Consider the following 24,253-nt stretch of genomic DNA (forward strand, 5'->3'; position numbering starts at 1 on the left):
CGCCGGCACGACAGGGTGGGGGCTGGTAGGGAAAGGGGGGTGGGGGAGAGTAACGGTGGGGGCCCCAGTACACTGCTTTGCCCGGGGGCCCTTAATGCTGTAAAAACGGCCCTGACTGAATCAACCTACCACAACTAGAGAGCAGTCCTGATCTACGGTCTACTTCATTGGTGACCCTCAAACTATCTTTGATCGGACTTTACAGGCTGTGCCTTGCACTAAACGTTATTGCTTATCATGTATCTGTACTCTGTAAATGGCTCTATTGTAATCATGTATTGTCTTTCCGCTGACTGGTTAGCACACAACAAAAGCTTTTCACTGTACCTGTGACAATAAAATGAACTGATCTGATCCCAATGCAAATATATTCTATCTATAGAAGTTCGATAGACATGTAGACATGTCCGAATCTTCTCAGACACTTTAGAAACCAAATACGTGTGTAAGATCATGACATGAGAAAGCTGTAGTTAGATTGCATTCAATTGTTGTGGTGACCATAATTGTTTGCGTGACATCTCCCAGTAGAATAAGTCTGCAGAATATGTCCACAATATTCGTCTGTAGAATAAGACTGCAGAGAGTGGGAACTCTCTTATGGGAAGGAAAACAAAACTGCAGATGCTGGTTTAAATCGAAGGTAGACACAAAATGCTGGAGTAATCTCCTGAGATGCTGCCTGGAAGTACTCGAAACGTCATGCATCCTTTTTCTCCAGAGATGGTACCTAATCTACTGAGTTATCCACCTCCTGAGATGCTGCCTGACCCGCTGAGTTACTGAGAGTGTCTACTCTCTCTTATGGGTTGTGCTTACTGTGCTTTTATGCAAAAAACTCAAACCCCAACCAATTCAAATCTTCGACCTTGTTTGTTTATCCTAATATCTCTTTTTATGGATCAGCATCCATGGGCGGCACGGTGGCGCAGCAGTAGAGTTGCTGCCTTACAGCGAATGCAGCGTCGGAGACTCAGGTTCGATCCTGACTACGGGTGTTGTCTGTACGGAGTTTGTACGTTCTCCCCGTGACCTGCGTGAGTTTTCTCAGAGATCTTCGGTTTCCTCCCACACTCCAAAGACGTACAGGTATGTACGTTAATTGGCTGGGCAAATGTAAAAAAAAAAAAAAAATTGTCCCTAGGATAGTGTTAGTGTGCGGGGATCGCTGGGCGGCGCGGACCCGGGGGGCCGAAGGGCCTGTTTCTGCGCTGTATCTCTAAATCTAAAATCATCAATTTTTTCTTTACAACATTCCTATGCAGCACCTTGCAAAGTTTGGGTTAATTAAAAGTGCCTAAATGATGGGTCTTTTCTCAATTTAGGCTCATTTTAGAAGGGCTGTTGCAATACCATTAGAGTTGAAAGTCTGCAGATAGTTTTGCCTCCAACCCTGCATGTTCTAATGAAATTTAAACTGCTCAAATGAACATTTTGATTTGTCTTGTCTGTCAGAAGTTATTCATTGAAAACTCAGTCATTGAACACGTATTAAAAAAATCAAATGTAAACCGTTATGCAAAATGAAATGTAAAGCGAATGCAAATCACTGGCTCAAACTATAATAGCAAACCAATGTTCCATTGTCCCTAACTAAAAGTATTTTTCTAATAATTTGGAGCCAGTTCCATTGGATTTCTCTCTCTCTCTCTCTCTCTCTCTCTCTCTCTCTCTCTCTCTCTCTCTCTCTCTCTCTCTCTCTCTCTCTCTCTCTCTCTCTCTCTCTCTCTCTCTCTCTCTCTCTCTCTCTCTCTCTCTCTCTCTCTCTCTCTCTCTCTCTCTCTCTCTCTCTCTCTCTCTCTCTCTCTCTCTCTCTCTCTCTCTCTCTCTCTCTCTCTCTCTCTCCCCCTCTCTCTCTCCCTCTCTCTCCCCCTCTCCCTCTCCCCCTCTCCCTCTCCTCCTCTCTCCTCTCTCCTCTCTCCTCTCTCCTCTCTCCTCCCTCTCTCTCTCTCTCTCTCTCTCTCTCAGTTGTAAAAGTACAACAGCAATAATTGAGATCAACCCAATTATCCATAACAATTCTATACCCCATTCACCAAAACAAAGAACTGCAGATGCTGGTTTATACCAAAGGTAGACACAAAGTGCTGGAGTAACTCAGTAGATTAGGCACCATCTCTGGAGAAAAAGGATGCATGACGTTTCGAGTACTTCCAGGAAGCAGTCTGAAGAAGGGTCCCGACCCAAAACATCATCCCTTTTCTCCAGAGATGCTGCCTGACCCGCTGAGCTAACCCTAACCCCACTAATTTGGAATCAAAATATTGTCTACTAACCCATCGATCCTAAATTTGCACCTGCTCCAATATTCCCTGAGATCTCTGCACCACTCCAATTGTGGTCTCTTGCGCATTCTAAATTCAATACACTGACATTTTCAGCCAAAGTACCTTGTCGACTGCTGTGACACACTCAACTGAACCAATCCCACCCACCTCTTGATCATCTTCTGTGGCTCATAATCAAATTTAATTTGACAATATCCTACGAAGCACCTGAGAACGTTTTACATAATTAAAGCTGCTTAAATGCATCTTGTTGTGAAAGTAAATCATTTCTCACTGGAAGCTTCTATTATAACTGGAACGTGTGCAATTTCTAATATCCACCACTGAAGGAGCTACTCTTAGGATGGAAGCCAACCATGCAGGAAGTCCAAAGGAACGCATAAGTCTTGAAACTTGGAATTAACTAGGACGATGAGAATTTAGATTTGTGTATCAGCCAAACCCACCCTATCCTTTCGAACATGCATGGCTAAGTACTTTCCAGGACGCATCTCTAAAGAGCTTCTTGGTTATTCGGGGTAATTGAGGAAACTGACAGGGCCAGCATTAATTCATCAACTCCTATTTTCCTTGAACAAAAAAATTGTGGTGAGGTAAAACATCCCAGTCCCCTGTACCTATTCATGCCTCGAGTTCATCCACCTTACTGATTACGTGATTAGTTTAGTTTAGTTTAGAGATACAGTGTGGAGACAGGCCCTTTGGCCCACCGGGTCTGCGCCAACCAGCGATCCCCACATATTTACGAAGGTAGACACAAAATGCTGGAGAAACTCAGCGGGTCAGGCAGCATCTCTGGAGAGAAGCAATGGGTGACGTTTCGGGTTGGGAGAAGGGTCTCGACCCGAAACATCACCCATTCCTTCTCTCCAGCTGCCTGACCCGCTGAGTTACTCCAGCATTTTGTGTCTATCTTTGGTTTAAGCCAGCATCTGCAGTTTCTTCCTACACACCACTCTGGAGTCCTGTTTGCGGCCACAGAATCTCCATCTGTTCTCCTATCAAGGCATTTGCCAATCAGTGTACGGGCACTGCAATATATTGCAAACAGTTGCATGATGCTCCCGATTCAAACTCATCCACATCGTTGATCTTCTTATTGTTGCGAGAGTTATATCCCTTTGAGGGCTACGAAGCAGTTCAAAGACATCTTGTTCTTTGTCTTAGTAATTGTTTATCTACTTCTAACTTGGCTTATAATGATATTGTAGCCTCCAGGAAGATAAAGCTGCAAAAGGTCACGTCCATTTTCCTGCCCTTTCACCGTAACTTTTGATTCTCATACTGATTAGATTAAATTCTTGTTCTGCCATGAACACCAGTATGCATTTAAGCATCTAGGTTCCTTCAGGATGAATGTCTCACGCAACTTTAAATGAAAACTTTACAGATTTTTTTTTGATTTTTGAAGATAATGCAGTTTGAATAACACTTTAATTGGGCACTACTAAGGGCAATCTTATCTGTTGAACAAAAGATACATCTTCATTGCCACTGTGATAAAACTAAACAACATGTTATTATTTATCACGTCTTTCAAGCTTATCTTCTGAGCCTCTCTGTCTGGACACACAATAAAAAGGAGCAAAGGAAGAATTGTGTAAAACAATCGGCAATCACTCCACCTTTGCAAAAAAAGCTGCCTATAGGATGGCACAGTGGCCCAGCGGTAGAGTTGCTGCCTTACAGCACCAGAGATCTGGGTTCCATCCTGACTATGGGTAATATCCGTATGGAGTTTGTACGGTCCCCCTGTGACAGCGTAGGTTTTCTCCAGGTGCTCTGGTTTCCTCCCACTCTCCAAAGACATACAAGTGTGTAGGTTAATTGGCTTCAGTAAAATTGTAAATTGTCCCTAAATTGTGCAGGATAGTGCTAGTGTACGGAGTGATCGCGGGTCGGCGCGGACTCGGTGGGCCGAAGGGCCTGTTTCCGCGCTGTAACTCTAAAGTAAAGTCTGAAGTAAAGAAAATAAAGATTATACCGTATGAAGCATTAAAATAAAAGATTGTTGCTACTATCTAACCCTTTTCCTATTTTTTATTTGGCTTGTTGAGAATAAAAACCTGTCAGAGTGTGCCATCTGCTGGTTTTGTTTATATGACCTCTATTTGATACAGCAATGGATGATCAGCTTGGATTAGTCTTGGACTAGTCTACAATTTAACAGTAAGGGAGCACCCCGTCTATCAGGATCACCAATGATGAATCATGATTAAATTCATCAAAGGTGAGGATGACAGAAATAGTCATAAACAACTATTTTGAGATTTTAAAAAGGGAGATTTTAAAGGAACAAGTCAGAAAATGACCACAGTGCAACTGTTAACTGGTAAAAGTACAGATATAGCGTTAAAAGAACCATCTTGTAGAATACATGATATGTACATAATCCTACCGGAGAAATGTTCTACTTGTCTTACTAGGCAACATAATTCATCTGGAGATGCGATACAATGTGGGAAATGAAAATAAAAGTTTTATAAACCTATACCGTAAGAACACATACACACACACACACACACACACAAATATATATATATATATATATATAGTCATATATATGTATTCACATATATTCTTATACATTCTGTGCTGTGTTATATGTCAATTTGGCAGTATATATATATAAAACACAGCATAGAAATCTGTTCGTCTTTGAACTATGGGAGAACACCAGGGCACCTGGAGAAAACCCACGCAGGTCACAGGGAGAACGTACAAACTCTGTACAGACAGCACCCGTAGTCAGGATCGAACCTGGGTTTCTGACATGTTAGGCAGCAACTCTATCGCTGCGCCACCGTGCCACACACGATCAACAAATTTCCTATGATCACTTCTTGAAGAAGCTAGCTTATAATTCTGTGTCTGTCTTTTTAGAAAGAAAAATGCAAGGACGCTCAGGCATCACTTCCAGATCTTCATTGGTTCCCTGCATGTGCACATTAAATCAATATATAATAAATAATTCACACGTTCGTTGCTTCTACATTCACATTAGGAAAACATCTATTTCAGCAAAAATGTAGACATTAGGATGAGAAGAACAATGCGGCTGAATTATTGGAGATGGAGAATCCTTGGAAGATGTCAAGCCACTTCCCAGGGGAAGAACACCAAGCAACACTTCCGAAGGGGTGGTTTTTAGAGAGCAATGCAACCTCCGAGATCAGTCATTATTTCTCAGATTCTTGATCAGTCAGCAACTGATAAAAGTCTCAGACTCACTGCTGGCAACTTAAATCTTGACTTCAGCGTTTTAAAGGAAGGTCTCAACTGACTTTTCATCTATTTGATCTGGGAATTGGGTTTAAAAAATGTCATGAAAATGTTCAAATGACACCAATAATTTTAATTGACTGTTCAACATCATTAAACAATCAAGCATATCAACATGCATATTTAATTGGTACATCTATAGAATAACTATTCAGACTGTGCACAAGCAGTGTACCCATGTACAGTCTCATGTACTATCTCCAATGTGTACTAACTGTGGTGAAGGAAGAAACTGCAGATGCTGGTTTACACCGAAGATCGAGACACATATTGCTGGAGTAATTCAGCGGGTCAGGCAGCATCTTTGGAGAGAATGAATGGGTGACCTTTTGGGTCAGTCTGAAGAAGGGCCTCAACCCAAAACGTCACCCATTCCTTCTCTCCAGAGATGTTGCCTGTCCCGCTGAGTCACTCCAGCATTTTGGGTCTATCTTCGATGTACTAACTGTGGGTTACATACTCACAGGTTTCTCTATTTCTTAACCAGTGCCATTCAACACACATCTACCTACAGGGCAGGGACAACAGCTGTATGTTATTCCTATCACTTTCAAGTTGCACACAATCTTGTTCATCCAATATCATCATTACTCTTTCATCATTCCGGAGTCAATACATTAGAAACTTCCTGCCCTGCAACACTCTCAGATCGTCTACACAATATGGACTTCAATGGTTCAACAAAGACTGCAACTGACCGAAGAACACAAGGCAGCAGCTCCTTTACACCTCCCGAGATCTGGGTTCAATCCTGACTACGGGTGTTGTCTGTACGGAGTTTGTACGTTCTCCCCGTGACCATCCGTGACCATCCGGGTTTTCTGGTTTCCTCCCACATTCTAAAGATGTTCAGGTTTGTAGATTAATAATTGGCTTCTATAAATTGCCCCCAATGTGTAGGATGTGAAACTATGGGTGATCGTTGGTCAGCACCAAAGATACTAGAGGAATAAGATGGACCACTCTGTTGAAATCGCCTATACTGAAGTATAGTACGCAAAGGAGCGTAACGTCCACCATTTTAGTAGGCAAAACCCACGTGTTTGCTATGCCTCTCACAGTGTAATCAGTGTTTTGGGGGAACAGTGTGTGTGATGACACCATTAAAATGCAGAATATATCTCATCTATCAATTCACAGATTTTTGTTATTTTTCTTTTTAAATGTTTCTGCAAGTTTCTGCCTACTAAAAGGGCGCCATGACGTACTACGGTTTTTAGGGTCGAGTGGTCTATCTTGTTCCTCTAGTATCTTTGGTCAGCAAAGACTCAGTGGGCCGAAGAGCCTATTTCCACGCTGCATCTCTAAACTGAACATCGAGGGATATTGGCCTTGTTAGTGATGCATTCATAGAAAAATATATTTTAAACCATCCATACCCAAATGTGCAACTGTCTATACAAAAGGTTAAAGATCAAAATACAAATATTTGGAAAGTTCTCACTATACATTATCCATGCACAAAATTGTTCTTGCCCTACTCTTAGTTACAACTGCATTTTAATTCTCTATATAAAGAACAAGGTTTAACAGAAACCAAAATTATTTTTCTACTTTCTCAGTATTTAGTATTTGATTTGCAAAGATATGTTCCTTACAATGCACTATCAACAAAAAATACTTGGCTATTTCAAGATAGTAAAAGAAATACAGGAAATGGTTCTTAATATTTTCACAGAATGCTCCCCAAAACGCAGGGGAATTCTTGCTGGCATGTGTAGAATTAAAAATGAATGACATTGTTGAAAAAAAAAAGTCACTTCCTCATGCAACTTCCTGATGTGATGCACACTGCCAACATCTTTATACTAAAACTCTCGTTTGTTTGTTTGTTTGTTTGTTTGTTCCTGAACTACAGCCAAAACCATACACGACAGCACAACAATTTTAGGCCCACCTTACTCACCTTTGGTGCCAATGGAAGAAGTTTCATTGAAATCTGTGTTATATTTTTAAAGTTATTCACATTTTAAAGTTTAAATCTATCTCCGAGGGAGGGAGGAGGGAGGGGGGTGGGAGGAGATTAAGGGGGGTTGAGGGGGATGGAGTGGGGGGGAGGGGAAGGGGGAGGGGAAGGGGAGGGAGAGTGGAGGGAGAGGGAGGGGAGGGGGAGAGGGGAAGGAGGGTGGAGGAGGGAGGGAGGAGAGAGGGAGAGGAGGGAGGGAGGGGGAGGGAGGGGGCAAGGGGGGAGGGGGAAAGGGGGGAGGGGGCAAGGGGGGAGGGGGCGAGGGGGTAAGGGGGAGGAGGGGGCAAGGAGGGGAGGGAGGAGGAGAGGGTGCTGCACCAATGCAGGAGAGGTTTGGGCCCAACGGGTCCACTTGGTCTAGTTAACCTTTAAAAGAATACAAGTTCAGTCATAAATCCAGCCCAGCAATAGGTTTATTTTTAAACTGTGATAAACTGTGCGCACCAACGATAGACCAACGCCACTTCCAAATAGCCCCTGCACTGGGGAATCTGCTGCCATATGTCGCTTCCACTTACCTTGTGTTTGAGTGCTTTGTCTGTGGTGGCAAAGACAATCGCAGCAGCAGCCTCCCAGCTACTTGTGATCCAGGCCTTGGTGCCATTTAAAATCCAGCTGTCGCCATCCAGCCTGGCTGTGGTCGAGGCTGCACCAGCATCACTTCCATTCCCTGAAAGCACAGGGCCACAGTGTTGTAAAGCTCTGTCAGCCTCCAGTAACCCATTCCATGGATTCAATTAAATATTCATTTGCACATTGTACCTAAATTTACCTATTGAGCAATTTAAAGAATACTTTAAACTTAGCAACCGGATTTCATTTTTGAAAAAAGTTAGATTGTATCTTAGAGCACAAAATTCTTCGAAGTAAACATATCCTTGAGATAAAAAAAGCACCAGTTCCAAGTCTATCATATTGTTTGGTTGATGTAATTCAGTGAATTCTGTCTATATAGCCTCTTCATGAGAGGAAATTTAGCTGGACTGTGCACTTTTTCTCTCAAAATCGAGTTTCTCTTTTGTTGAGTCCGAGATTCTCCAATGAGGTAGATAATAGCTAGTTGTGGTAGGATAGTTCAGTTGCCTGATAACAACTGAGAAGAAACTGTCCCTGAATCTGGAGGTGTGCGTTTTCACACTTCTATACCTTTTGCCTGATGGGAGAGGGGGGAAAGAGGGAGTGGCTGGGATGTGACTCGTCCTTGATTATGCTGCAGGTCTTGCCGGGGCAGCATGAAGTATAAATGGAGTCAATGGAAGGGAGGTTGGTTTGTGTGATGGTCTGGGCTTGGTCCACAATTCTCTGCAATTTCTTGCGGTCTTGGATGGAGCTGTTCCCAAACCATGCTGTGATGATTAAGAATGTTTCCAGGGATGCAGGACTCCGTCTACGAGAGTATACTGAAGTTACAGGGATTGTTCGCCTTGGCGTAACAAAGGTTGATTTGAGATTTGTTCGAGGCATACAAGATCATGATGGGTTCAGGCAGAATAAATGGAGAGGAGCTGTTCCCAATCACGGATTCATGAACCAGGGAATTCAAGTTCAAAGAAATGGGCAAAATATACAGGGGCATGCTTGAATTTGTTTTCAAGATACAGAGAAAGCTTATTGCATCGAACTTTCAGCCCCTAACAGTGATGGAAACAATCAATGAGGCTTTTTTAAAAAAGTTGGAAGACCTATTGCCTCACAGCACCAGAGACCCAGGTTCAATCCTGACCTCATCTGTGTGTGTGGAGTTTGCATGTTCTCAATATGACCCCGTGTGTTTCCTTTGCAGACTCTGGTTTCCTCCCACATCCCAAAGACATGTGAGTTTGTAGGTTAATTGGCTTCTGTAAATTGCCCTTAGTGTGTAGGGAGTGTGTGGGAAAGTGGGATAACATAGCGCTGTTGTGAATGGGTGATCGATGGTCAGTGTGAACTCGGTGGGCTGAAGGGCCTGTTTCCATGCTGTATCTCTAAAACAAAAACTAAACAGATTGGCCAGTGAGATAAAGTAATTTGCAGGACCATGGGAAGTGGAAACAGAACACACTGAATTGCTTCATCGGGAACGGACAATAGATCCAATAGACTGAATGATTTCTTTCTTGCTATAACGATCCTGTGATTTTACATGCTTTACAACTAAATCCACATGCACAACACCACAACTGTTCAGTTCATTCCCTAATGCATTCAGATATGCCTTAGTCTACTTCCTAAGACCACACAATGTTCTATTTTGTAGAATCAAGGAACTGCAAATGCTAGTTTAATGCGCAAAATGAACACTCAGTGCTGTAGTAAATCAGTGGGTCAGGCAGCATCTCTGAAGAACATGGGTAGATGCTGTTATGGGTCAGTGGGGAAGGGTCCCGACCCGAAACGTCACCTTTCTTTGCATCATTTTATTTTCCTTGGTAAATTAGAACTCTCTCCAGTTTTTACCATAAAGCCAAGATACGATGGCTCCATAAAATGTTTAGCAGACCATGACCCCTCTCCAAGGTATCATAAATGTATTGACTTAATGCACCTGTGCTCATGCATATACTACGACTTACCTGGCTCGGTCAGGCCAAAGCAGCCAATTCTGGTTCCATCTGTGAACGGGGTTACCCACTTGTGCTTTTGGTCTTCTGAACCAAATTTCAGAAGTGGGCCTAAATACAATGACTGGAAAAAGAGAAAATCATGAATTTTAATGCATTTTCAGCAAATAACATAACAGCAAGCTGAACATAAGTGGCAAAATGGTCTTGGGAACAAATTAAAGAGGAACAGCATGAGGGGCAGTAAGGTAACTGCCATCTCTATGACAGTTTGTCTCTCTCTGGACCTTCTCACCACCTCGGATATACAGTATTTGCTTCTCTGTCACTCATCTCCAATGCACTCAGAGCCAAGGCAACTTCATCCAGTGCCCATGTGTGCAAGTTCAGCAGAAAGTTCAGCAGAACTTACAGGCCTAACAAGCTTAAGATGGCTCAGAAACTACCCAAAGGGGCACATGAAGAAACTAACGGGGAGAAGAAAAGATCCTGACCACGGGTGCTAGTCTGTACGGAGTTTGTACGTTCTCCCTGTGACCTGCGTGGGTTTTCTCCGAGATCTTCGGTTTCCTCCCAAGCTCCAAAGTCGTAGAGGTTTGTAGGTTAATTGGGGCTTGGTATACATGTTAAAGAATTGTCGCTGGTGTGTGTAGGATAGCGTTAGTGTGCAGGGATTGCTGGTCAGTGCGGACTCGGTGGGCCGAAGGGCTTGTTTCCACGCTGTGTCTCTAAACTAAACTCAAATATATGCCATCTCTACAACAGTTTGTCTCTCTCTGGACCTTCTCACCACCTCGAATATACAGTATTTGCTTCGCTGTCACTCATCTCCAGTGCGTACACATTCAGAGCCAAGGCAACTTCATCCAGTGCCCATGTGTGCAAGTTCAGCAGAAAGCTCAAGGTGTTTAGAACTTACAAGCCTGACATGTTTTAAATTCGCCAGCCACCTCTCCCCCCTTATTGCAACCTCTTCCAAACAATGGTACTCACACCAATTATAACATTCCTTCTGCCTTGCTGAGTAGCTCAGGTGCTCTAACCATCTCACCTGAAATCATCAACAATGTTTAGACTGATTAACTTCTGTAACTTTGTCTGCGCCAAAACATGGCGACACATGTGTACTGCCTAGGTGAGGTCTGTTGTATGATTTTACCGGGTTGGATGCAAAACAAAGCCTTTCACTGTATTCCATGTCACAATGTTGAATCATTGAATCATCATTGTTGACACTAACATTTCTTAGTTTCTGTGGCCTTGCTCCTCATTTATTAACCATGTAAGCACTCAGGGAAGTTAAAATAAAAATCTTTCCAAACAGTATCAGAAACACATCAATAATTGTGAAATATTCAAAATTTAGTTGAACTAAAGGATGGTGGGTGTATGGATCAAGCTGCTAGAGGAGGTAGTTGAGGCAGGAACTATCCCAACATTTAAGAAACAGTTAGACAGGTACACGGATAGGACAGATTTGGAGGGATATGGTCCAAACGCAGGAAGGTGGGACTAGTGCAGCCGGGACATGTTGGCCGGTGTGGGCAAGTTGGGTCGAAGGGCTTGCTTCCACACTGTATCACTCTATGACTATGACTATGACTCTAAATTGTTCATGACTCTAGTGTTCATTAATTAAGTCCTGTGCTGAAACAATCCTTTGATTTTGATGTCTGCTTGCTTTACATGGCGGACTCACGTTATTTACACTCATGATGACGCCAGTGGAAGCACATCCTCGGCTTATCTCTTCCATGGCAATGGCATATGCCAGATAATCCAATCCCGCTCCACCATATTTCTCCGGCACATCCATTGCCAAAAGCCCAAGTTCTCCCATCTTCTTTACCTGAGGAGAGCATTGTGAAAAGGTTCTTAGGATTGCAAAACCACAACACATTCAACATTTATGAACCATTCACAGCAGAGGCAACTTGTTCAAGTCAAGTCAACTTGAACAAGAGGTACAGGTACAATGAAAAGCTTCAGCAGCAGCATAACAGACACATAGATCACGTAGTTCAACTGTACAATAGATTTTTTTTCCACTTCTGTTAAAACAAATAGCATTATAGGACATCTTTCCCAACTTCAAGTCATCCCAGAAACACTTTTCACACAAATAATTGTTTTGAAGGATAAGTATTGTTGCAGGGTGTTTAATAGACAATAGACAATAGGTGCAGGAGGAGGCCATTCAGCCCTTCAAGCCAGCACCGCCATTCAATGTGATCATGACTGATCATTCTCAATCAGTACCTCGTTCCTGCCTTCTCCCCATACCCCTTGACTCCGCTATCCTTAAGAGCTCTATCTAGCTCTCTCTTGAATGCATTCAGAGAATTGGCCTCCACTGCCTTCTGAGGCAGAGAATTCCACATCCTTTATCAATACTACCTTTACAAACGCAGTCTATTGAATCACTTGCTCCAGTACATCCTTTCACGTCCACAGGGAATGTTCTGCCATTAATATTTTAACAATCACTATTATACAACTACCTATTGCCTTCCAAGCAGAATTGCAGAAAAGTGTGTAAACGGTGAAAGGTAAACTATGTTTGCTGGGAGTGAGATGTACTTTAAAGCGTGGTGTGACAGTTGTTGCAATGTCATGTGGTAAATGGATCAAATGAATTTATGATAGTCTCCTTAAACTATTGGGTCATAGAGTCATATAGCACGGGGACAGGCCCTTCAGCCTAACTCATCCATGCCGCCCAAGTGCATCTGTGGAGGAAATGGATCGGCAACATTTCAGGTCGGGACCATTCTTCAGACTGATGGAGTGGGGGGAGAAAGCTGGAAAATAAGTTGGGGTGGGACAAAGGCTGGTGAGTGATCGGTGGATACCGTTGGGGGTGGGGTTTAGATTGGCAGAAGAGGGAACAAAGGTTAGAAATGAAACGGAGACAAAAGAGCGTCAGATATGAGCGATGTGGAGTGAAATGTAAAGCCTAAAGCAAGAGTATAGGTGGAAGGGGCATGGGAAGAGGGAAAGATAGTGGGTGAAATTAGTGCATAAAGGGGTGGAGGGGCAGCACAGAAAAGAAAGGAGGGTAAAGGAAGGGGGTTACCTAAATTTGGAAATTTCAATGTACATGCTGTTGGGTTTTAAGCAATGCGAGCGGAATATGAGGCTATGTCCCTCCAGTTTGGAGGAGACACAGGACGGCATGGGAATTGGAAGGAGAGTTAAAATGGTTAGCAACCGGGAGCTCCAGCAGGCCTTGGCGGACCGAACGCAAGTGTTCGGCAGAAAATTCGCCAAGTCTCTGTAAAGGGGGCCACACTGAGAGCACCAAATGCAGTGAATGAGGTTAGAGGAGGAGCATGCAATCCTCTGTCAGGTATATATAAGCTGGTATAAATGTAGAATTCCCAATTCCAAGAAGAGTTTATTATTTTGTTAAAACGATAATTTGATATTTGCCTGAGGAGCAGTATTAAAGGGATTTGGGCATCGATTTTTTAAGTGTTTATGCATTATACTTTCTAATGGCACGGCAATAACTGATATAATTTGGCTTTGTCAAATGGGACTCCTTACAAATTCTCTAGAGAGGACATTCCAACAACATTACCACAGCATATAAAATCATGCAATGGAAGTTATTGACATGGTTTACACCAGTGCACTCAAATCAGCCATGTTTCATCATCACCCTCCATGCTGGCTCCATGATCATTGCAAACTTCTGTAACAGCATGGCTCCTAAGGCCCTGCAGGAGTTGTTACTGCAATAATTACACTGTAAGTTGTGAATGGCAACTAAGCCCCAGGTATACGAAAGTCAAAGACTCGCGGGCGGCATGGTGGCGCAATGATTGAGTTGCTGCCTTAGAGCGCCAGAGACCTGGGATCGATCCTGACTGCAGGTGACCATGTGGGTTTTCCCCGGGTGCTCCGGGTTCCTCCCACACACCAAAGATGTACAGATTTGTAGGTTAGTCGGCTTGGTATAATTGTAAATTATCCCTAGCGTGTGTAGGATAGTGTAAATGTGCGGGGATCATTGGTCTGCACAGACTCCATTGTCCAAAGGGCCTGTTTCCGCGCTGTATTTCTAAACTAAACTAAAATCAGTTGAAATTCCTTCCCCACTCTATTACGTGAAACGTTGGGCTTTTGCACATGGATCCTCAATGAGGATATGAGAAGAGTCCATTCTAATGCTTCTCGTTGTTATATCTGAGCTTAAGAAGCATGGCAATCCCTTTAAGAGCGCGCAAAACCAGACCAAGTATTTAGCGTAAAGGGACTATGGAAGATCCATAAGCTTCTGCTTATTGCTCTTAATCTGACCGTACAGAAATAGCTTGGAAATAGTTGGCCTTTTAAATTATTAGTGGTGTAAAAACAGTATTCCCCCACTTATATAAATAACCAATTTCAAAAACGTTACTTGGTGGGATACTGGTATCGCTGATTCATTTTCTGAACCTCTTCCACACAGCATAATGTTCACATTTTATGAAAAAATCTTTACATTTAATTCATGTGGAGATTTCTTAAGCTTTCTATCCCTCTTTGGGTGGTTCTTTTTTTGTGCACAATTAAGGCAGGGATTATATTAAATTGTATTTCCCTGTTGCAGTTTCCTTCTAAGGGCCATAAATCCACAGGGAGTGTCTATGCGAGGCGGTGCATGTACCATTTTCCCCAGCTGTTTATAAAGTCATTGTTCTCTATTGAGATCAAGGAAGAAGTCAAGGCTATTACTTGCTCCACTCATTAAGGTCTGGCACCAATTTTCAAAGTCAATTTTGGCAACAGGCCAACTGTTCAAATGTCCACAACCTATTATCTGTGTCTTGCTCTCAATCAGCTTTCTCCATGTACTGCTAGATTTGTGTGATGAAGGAAAGGAACATTCATTGTATGTTTGACACCCATATTTAATTACATAAGACCCGTCTTTGCACCCCATGCATATTTAATTCACGCAAGTGCTTTGATCTCATGAAAAGGTACTATGTAAATGACCTTTTCTTCCTGGCACATTTTGCTCTGGGTATTAAATAGTTATGCTTGTAAAAAGTCACATTTCTGCCTTCTAATATTCAGTAGAATGTAAGAATATATTAAGGCATATATCCAGTGGAAATTCAAGTCATAGAGTCATACAGCAAGGAAACAGGCCCTTTGGCCCAACTCATCCATGCCGACCAAGATGCCCCGTCTAAACTAGCTCTATTTGCCTGCGTTTGCCCGACATCTCTCCAAACTTTCCCAACCCATGTACCTGTCCAAGCGACTTTTAAATGCTGTTATAGAAGCTGATGCAAATATCTCCTCTGGCAGCTCTTTCCATTGATACACCACCCTCTGAGTGAACAAATTGCCCATTAGGTTCCTATTAAATCTTTCCCCTCTCACCTTAAATCTATGTCCTCTGGCTTTTGAATCCCCTACCCTAGGATTATAGAAACCTAGAAAATAGGTGTAGGACGAGGCCATTTGGCCCTTCGCGCCATTCATTGTGATCATGGCTGATCACAAGCCATGATCAGCCATGGTTGATCATGCCTGCCTTGATCCCCATATCCCTTGATAATGACTCAGTGCACTCACCCTATCTATTCCTCTCATGATTTTATGTACATGATTTTATTCTACTTTTATTATATCAGAAGTTATATGCAGCACCTTGCATATTACACCACTGTTTATTCACCTCTGTGACCTGGTATTGTCCAACTGAAGCCCGATAATCCTTCAGACTGGACAGTCTGAAGAAGGGCCCTGACCTGACCAAAAATGCTGTCTGACCCAGTTACTCCAGCATTTTTCTGCACACCACCATCTGTAGTTCCTCGTTCCTACGAGCCCAATACTACAGGCTGTCCCCATGTAATGGAACGGGTTACGATTAACAGGAGTCCAGGTATCAATTTTATCCATAAGTCGGAAAATCACTCGGCAGGGTACCATTCACCCACAGTAATGTAACATGCGGCATCAAAAGGTCAATTCTAACTTTCCTCTTTCAAACCTATCTCAGATGAAACCACCAGGCCCACACTCTCTTTCTCTTCCTCTATTTGATTGGAAGACTTGGTTTTCACCAATGCAACATAATTTTTTAGCTGAATGGAGAAAATGTTACCTCATGATTGTGAAAAATACAAAATGTTAAAATGTACCACGTTAAGCAGCATCTGATAAATGATTAGATGTGTAATCGAGGTAGAGTTAACCCAAGGTTGGAGTGGAACTAAAATGTTAATTTTTTTTTCCTGTTTTTATTTCAGATTTGCACCTTTGAGGCATTTCTATTCACTTCAACATCAGCTTTTACAGTATTTTGCTGCTTTTAATATCCTCCCGATCCTCGTGGAAGAATTTTAAAGTTATGAACTGTAGGTTCAGGCCAGCATGGTGACGCAGCGGTAGAGTTGCCGACTTACAATGTCAGAGTTCCAGGTTTGATCCTGACTATGGGTGCTGTCTGTACGGAGTTTGTACAATCTCCCCATGACCATGTGGGTTTTCTTCAGGGAGCTCCGGTTTCCTCCCACACTCCAAAAATGTACAGGTTTGTAGGTTAATTGGCTTCTGTAAATTGTAAACTGTCCCTAGTGTGTAGGATGGTGTTGGTGAACGGGGATGGCTGGTCGGCGCGGACTTGGTTGTCCAACGGGCCTGTTTCTGTGCTGTATCGCTAAACTAAACTAAACTAAACTAAACTAAGATAGCTAGGGAAATTAAAGAACAGTGCCAGCAATGGGCTCGCCATAACCTGTGAATGATTGAAGTCTGCCTTAGAGATGATGTTGGTGTGTTGTTCAATCTTAATTATTGTAAAAGACGGGAAGACAATAAGGCGAGAAGACAATCTCTGCGGACAATACCAACTGGTTGAGGAAAAATTAGACAGTGATTTAATAAATGAGATAATCAATTGCTCTCAGGTAAATCAATCACGTACAGTAAACAGTTACGACATCTATGAAACAGTGATCCAAAGATATTAACTCTGCAAATAAATGGCTTTAAAAAAAATCAACCAATCTCCCTTGAGAAATCGGTCAATGCAGTGCGGTATTAAACTAAACAGTCCTGACATCAACCCCTGGCCTGTGCTGGGTTAACAATGGGTTAAAGAAAAAATCTTTGTCCTGGCTAGAAACTTGAAAAAGTAAAAATCTCTGTCATTATTCATGAATGAGTAATTTGACCCTGCTGGAATGTAATGCAAGTCTGAAATCATATCTCGAGTCTGCTGAGAATAAATTCAAATCCTTTGATTGAAATAACTCAGGTTATTGTGTCTGTTCATTTTAATCGGCCATTTATATCTTATTAAAAATCCTGGCTTAAAACCTCATTATGATCAGACACTAGTGCATCGAAGTTAGGACATGTACCTCTTTGCATGTAATATTTGTGGTGCCTTATCATTATAAACCTATACCTGTACAGTTAACTTTGCAGCTAGCCATTGAATTCAAGGTTATTTGGTGAGATAACCAGATATCAGGCATCTTTGAAATCACTTCAGGGCAGCAATTACCCAATTCTGGATTCAGAACAAAGGGGAGATTCAGTTACAGTGAAACACTGGTAATAATCAATAGACAATAGGTGCAGGAGTAGGCCATTCGGCCCTTCGAGCCAGCACCGCCATTCAATGTGATCATGGCTGATCATTCTCAATCAGTACCCCGTTCCTGCTTTCTCCCCATACCCCCTGACTCCGCTATCCTTAAGAGCTCTATCTAGCTCTCTCTTGAATGTATTCAGAGAATTGGCCTCCACTGCCCTCTGAGGCAGAGAATTCCACAGATTCACAACTCTCTGACTGAAAAGGTTTTTCCTCATCTCTGTTCTAAATGGCCTACCCCTTATTCTTAAACTGTGGCCCCTGGTTCTGGACTCCCCCAACATTGGGAACATGTTTCCTGCCTCTAATGTGTCCAACCCCTTAATAATCTTATACATTTCGATAAGATCCCCTCCTTTCCTTCTAAATTCCAATGTATACAAGCCTAGTCGCTCCAGTCTTTCAACATATGACAGTCCCGCCATTCCGGGAATTAACCTAGTAAACCTACGCTGCACGCCCTCAATAGCACTCAATCATTGAAGAAAAAAAAGAGATTGCAGATGCAGGAATCTGGAACGAGAAAACAAACTGCCAAGGAACTCGGCAGGTCAAGCAGTATCTGTGTCGTTGTTTTAGGTCGAGACTGTGCATCAGAACGCAAACCGGGAAAGTGGACCAAGGAATAGCAGATGAAATTTAACTCTGAAAAGTGTTTCCATCTTGGGAAGAAGATTCAGTCTACCCTATCTAAAGCTCTCATAATTGTATACACTTCTATCAGGTTTTCCCTGCAACCTCCGGCATTCCAAGTTGAGGAGAAGATGGTAGGAGAAAAGTTGGGGAGGGAAGCAGAAAGCAGAATAACATTCACCATCATTTATTTATGATAAGTAAGTTGCAAAATACATATTTTGCTGATGTCAGTCTCTCCAGACCTCTTTTATGTTTAGAAATACAGGAAGTGAGAGCAAGGGAGACACAGATACTGACGGTGGTGGTGTGGGAAGGATTCCATCCTTCAGTTTCCATCAGCATCCATGGTTTTTTTCAGAGATCGTTACCTGTTCCGCGGGAAATTTGTGTTCTCTGTCGAGCTGTGCAGCAACGGGAGCAAGCTCCTTTTCTGCAAAGCCTCTGCAGGTGTCCCTCAATAACTGATGGGTTTCTGGGAGCTCAGCCATCTGGTAGACAGTGTGCAGTCGGCGTAAACATATTGGTTTCACGGCTGGAAGGAGAAAAGAGAAAACACAAGATTACAAGAGTACAAGAAACAGCAGGTAAAACTTGCATTGCAATCTCACAGCAAAATCATGAATATTCTGAAATTGTCTGATTAATTCATCCATGTTCATCGATGTTGAAGATCAAGTATGGTTTCCACCGTGCTCTGAGGAAGACCATTCCAAAGACTTGAATACCACTGAGAGAAAACAATGACATTGTCCATCTCAAATAGCCAGCTCATTTTATGAACCCAATGATCTGTTGATGTAGGTAAACCCACAAGAGGAAAAATGTCCTCCTTGTCAACACTGTCAATAGGGTGGCACGGTGGCGCAGCGGTAGAGTTGCTGCCTTACAGCGAATGCAGCGCCGGAGACTCAGGTTCGATCCTGACTACGGGCGCCGTCTGTACGGAGTTTGTAAGTTCTCCCCGCGACCTGCGAGGGTTTTCTCCGAGATCTTCGGTTACCTCCCACACTCCAAAGACGTACAGGTATGTAGGTTAATTGACTGGGTAAAATGTAAAAATTGTCCCTAGTGTGTGTAGGATAGTGTTAATGTGCGGGGATCGCTGGGCAGCGCGGACTCAGTGGGCCGAAGGGCCTGTTTCCGCGCTGTATCTCTAAATATCTCTTAGGATCTTATGTTTCAATCGTGTTTTGTCTCATTCTTCTAAAGTATACCAGTTACATGCTTAACCTGCCCAACCTAGGCTCAGAGGTAACATTCACTTTCCAGGTTATCTATATACTAAATCTCTCGTTTGTTTGTTTGTTTGTTCCTGAACTACAACCAAAAATAAATAAGGAGACCAACACCAATTGGGTGTTCACCACACCAATGTGTCCTCACCAATGCCCCATGACTGAAGCATAACCTCCCCACTTAACCTCACTATTCAATTGCACGAGCAATAAACAAATTCCGTTTCTAATTACCCACTAAATCTGCGAGCTAACCTCTTGCTACAGCAAATCGTGCATTCTAACATTTGGGAAACCGTTTCAACGGAAAGAGCTTAGATGTCCTGTGGCATTGAATTGCCAATCACAGTGAGCAGTGAAGATCAGGCCACTTTCGCTCAACTGCTCTTAGGATGCAAAGGTTTCATTCTTGAGCCATCTGGCTACAATATCTACAGGTAACAAAATGTGAACATGACTACAAGAGGCACCTGTTGCCTAAATACATGCAAAGGAAACATGTCACAAAGTGCCAGAACAACTCAGCAGCATCTCTGGAGAACACGGATTGGTGACCTTTCGGGTCGAAACGTCACGTATCCGTGTTCTCACAAGTTATACGAGTAGAATTAGGCCATTCGGCCCAACAAGTCTACTCAGCCATTCAATCATGGCTGCTCTCTGCCTCCTAATCCCATTTTCCTGCCTTCTCCTCATAACCCTTGATACCTGTTCTAATCAAGAAATTGGCTATCTCTGCCTTAAAAATATCCACTGACTTGGCCTCCATAGCCCTCTGTGGCAATGAGTTCCACAGATTAACTACCTTCTGGCTAAAGAAGTTCCTCCTCACCTCCTTTCTAAACAAGCGCCCTTTAATTCTGAGGCTATGACCTCTAGTCCTAGACTCTCCCACTAGATGCGGGAAGATTGTTCACAGCTTAAGGATAAGGGGGAAGTCTTTTAGGTATGTAGGTTAATTGGCTGGGTAAATGTAAAAATTGTCCCTAGTGGGTGTAGGATGGTGTTGGTGTGCGGGGATCACTGGGCGGCACGGACTTGGAGGGCCGAAAAGGCCTGTTTCCGGCTGTATATATATGATATGATATGATATGATATGACCGAGACGAGAAAACATTTCTTCACACAGAGAGTGGTGAGTCTGTGGAATTCTCTGCCACAGAAGGTAGTTGAGGCCAGTTCATTGGCTATATTTAAGAGGGAGTTAGATGTGGCCCTTTTTGCTAAAGGGATCAGGGGGTATGGAGAGAAGGCAGGTACAGGCTACTGAGCTGGATGATCAGCCATGATCATATTGAATGGTGGTGCAGGCTCGAAGGGCCGAATGGCCTACTCCTGCACCTATTTTCTATGTTTCTATCTATGTTTCTATCCTTTCCACATCCACTCTATCTGTGCCTTTCATAATTATGTAAGTTTCAATGAGGTCCCCCCTCAACCTTCTAAACTCCAGCAAGTACAGGCCCAGTGCTGTCAAACGCTCATCATATGCTAACCCACTCATTCCTGGGATCATTGTTGTAAACCTTCTCTGGACCCTCTCGAGAGCCAGCACATCCTTCCTCAGATATGGGGCCTACATTTGCTCACAATACTCCAAATGCGGCCTGACCAGCGCCTTATAGAGAGAGCCTCAGCATTACATCTCTGCTTTTGTATTCCAGTCCTCTTGATATAAATGCTAGCATTGAATTTGCCTTCCTTACTATCGATTCAACTTGCAAATTAACTTTTTGGGAGTCCTGCACCAGCACTCCCAAATCCCTTTGCACCTCCGATTTCTGGATTCTCTCTCCATTTAGAAAATAATCTACACCTTTATTCTTATTACCAAAATGCATGACTCTGCACCTTGCTCCACTGAATTTCATCTGCCACTTCTCTGCCCCCTCTCCTAACCTGTCCAAGTCATTCTGCAGAGTCCTTGCTTTCTCTACACTGCCTGCTCCTCCACCTGTCTTAGCATCATCTGCAAACTTGGCCACAAAGCCTTCAATCCCCTTGTCCAAATCATTAATATACAACGTGAAGAGAAGCGGGCCCAGCACCGACCCCTGCGGAACTCCACTCGTCACTGGCAGCCAACCTGAAATGCTGCCTGATCCGCTGAGTTACTCCAGCACTTTGTGTCTCTGTTTGTAAACCAGCATCTGCAGTTCCTTGTATCCACAAGGAAAAAATGTCATTGCTATGTAATTCACTCTTTTATCGTGCAATCTCTTTTCTTACTTTCTCAGCCAGAAAACACAGCAGCAAAAAAAGGAAAGAAACAAACTTAGAAGTAAATGGGTTAATTTCAAGTCAAGTTTATTTGTCACATACACAACATACACGATGTGCAGTGAAATGAAAATTTGGGATTAGAGCTGTGACTGGTAGAGTGCTGCATGGATAAGTGTCCCAACAGTCCCTCATATACATCAATGATTTAGATGAGGGGACCAAGTATAATAGATCCAAGTTTGTTCTTGATGCAAAGACAAAAGCACAGCCTGTGAGGGGGATGCAGGGAGAGGCTTCAGTGAGAATACACACTTCCAGTCATGATCGGCCCGAGCACATTAGACATTTGCCCATCAGGAGATGTGTACGTACCTATTGACTTCAATAGTCATACAATGTTAGTTTTAACCTGCATCAACATAAATTGGAACACAAGGCTCCAAACAACTGAAACAAAATAGTCACAGGAGCCCAACACATCACTCCAAGAATGTACTGGTTTGCATGCTAATCCGCTTGGCAAAATTGTAAATTGTCCTTCGTGTGTGTAGGATGGTGTGCAGGGATCGCTGGTCGGCGCGGACTCGGTGGGCCGAAGGGCCTGTTTCTGCGCTGCATCTCTAAACTAAACTAAACATTCCATTGACGTCAGAGAAGCATGCAGGAACAGCTTCAGAACTAACTTCACATTGTCCACACTCCTCCAGAGAGTACCTACACTGTTGTTAAAAACTGTCAGGGACACATGTTGCATCTTCTAGCTGTCCATCTGCTGTTTCAGACTGCTGGCAGCACTCCGTTACTGAACATCCCAGAATCGGTATAGTCAGAAACACAGAGTCAAACAGCATGAAAACAGGCCCATCGGCCCAACACCAGGATGCCCCATCTAAACTAATCCCACCTACCTGCGTTTGGCCCATGCCCTTCTAAACCTTTCCTGTCCATGCAGGGCAGAAGTCACCGAAATGTCCATCTGCCCAAAGCCTAGAAGCAAAAAATCTTTAGTGACACCATTTTGTAAACAGACCTTCCTGATCAGTAATGCCTCCATAGACTCAAATTTTCTAAGACTATAATAACAACGATTGGATGCTTTGAATAGTTGACCTTCAGCCACAACCTCGAGCATGGACTATTGTCTCTGTTTTGCTTAATTTATTGTCATGTGTATTGAGGTACCGTGAAAAGCTCTTTGTTGCGTGCTACCAGTCAGCGGAAAGAGTATACATGGTTACAAGCGAGCCTTCCACCGTGTACCGATACATGATAAAGGGAATAACGTTTAGCGCAAGATAAAGTTCGATTAAAGATAGTCTGAGGTTAGATAGTAGCTCAGGACTGCTCTCTGTTGTGGATAGGATGATTCAGTTGCCTGATAACAGCTGGGAAGAAACTGATCCTGAATCTGGAGGTGTGCATTTTCACACTTCTGCAGCTTTTACCTGATGGGAGAGGGGAGAAGAGGAAGTGACCGGGGTGAGACTCGTCATTGATTATGCTGGTGGCCTTGTCGAGGCAGCATGAAGTGAAGCACAAGTTATGGTAACTCTAAACTTCCTGGCTATTTGGTCAATTAAGGCAATCACCACCGATTTAGACTTGAGATACAGTGCGGAAACAGGCCCTATGGCTCACCGAGTCCACGCCAACCAGCGATCACCCCGTACACTAGCACTATCCTACATCCTAGGGGCAATTTACAATTTACAGAAGCCAATTAACCTACAAACTTGTACGTCTTCAGAGTGTGGGAGGAAACTGGAGCACCCGGAGAAAACCTATATGGTTTTTGGGAGCATATTATCTGGTTGACATCTTAAATGCCCAGGAGCGAAGAAGTGGTGGATACTGCCCAGTCCATCACAGGTACTGACCTCCCAACCATCGAAGGGATTTACAGGAGTCGCTGCCTCAAAAATGCAGCCAGCATCATCAGAGACCAATACCACCCTGGCCACACTTTCATTTCACTCCAGCCATTGGGAAGAAGGTATAAGAGCCTGAGAACCCATTCCTTCTCTCCAGAGATGCTGCCTGTCCCACTGAGTTACTCCAGCATTTTGTGTCTACCTTGGTATTTATGTATATGTGTGTGTGTATACGTGTATGTATGTATAAGAAGGAACTGCAGATGCTGATGTATATAACTCTAAACCTCCTGACTATTTGATCAATTAAGGCAATCACCAACAATTTAGACTTTAGAGATACACACAGACACACTCATATGTGTGTGTATGTGGTATGTATATATATCTGTGTATTCTGATCTTTTTTGTCGTTTATTATTGTTTGCAGACTGCTATGTTTAATCTGTCGTGCCATATGACACTAAAGCACTCTCTTGACCTGAAGCGTGAGCAGTCTTTCTCGCTCCACAGAGGCTGAGGGGCGTTTGCAGCATTCCTGCTTTGACTTTTCATGGCCAGGCCCCGACAGAAACCGCTCGCAAGCTCTCGGCAGCTCGCACTTGC

The 24,253-nt window shown here is 43.2% G+C and overlaps 1 protein-coding gene across 2 annotated transcripts in view; it reads right to left on the minus strand.

Moving 5' to 3' along the window:
* The window catches only part of acads (acyl-CoA dehydrogenase short chain), an 81,545-nt gene that overhangs the window by 57,047 nt on the left and 245 nt on the right, over positions 1–24,253 (minus strand). Inside the window, exons 1-5 of one of the 2 annotated variants that reach the window (XM_078421456.1) lie at positions 22,685–22,836; positions 18,687–18,850; positions 11,776–11,925; positions 10,089–10,200; positions 8,055–8,206 (exon numbers count right to left, since the gene is read on the minus strand). In XM_078421456.1, the coding sequence (XP_078277582.1) occupies positions 8,055–8,206; positions 10,089–10,200; positions 11,776–11,925; positions 18,687–18,850; positions 22,685–22,724 (618 nt within the window). In that variant the 5' untranslated portion in view covers positions 22,725–22,836. Of the gene's footprint in view, positions 1–8,054; positions 8,207–10,088; positions 10,201–11,775; positions 11,926–18,686; positions 18,851–22,684; positions 22,837–24,253 lie in introns of those variants that run through there. The other variant, XM_078421455.1, reaches the window with a different exon arrangement.

Source organism: Rhinoraja longicauda, chromosome 25 (genome assembly GCF_053455715.1).
Source record: "Rhinoraja longicauda isolate Sanriku21f chromosome 25, sRhiLon1.1, whole genome shotgun sequence".
Lineage (NCBI taxonomy): Eukaryota > Metazoa > Chordata > Chondrichthyes > Rajiformes > Arhynchobatidae > Rhinoraja > Rhinoraja longicauda.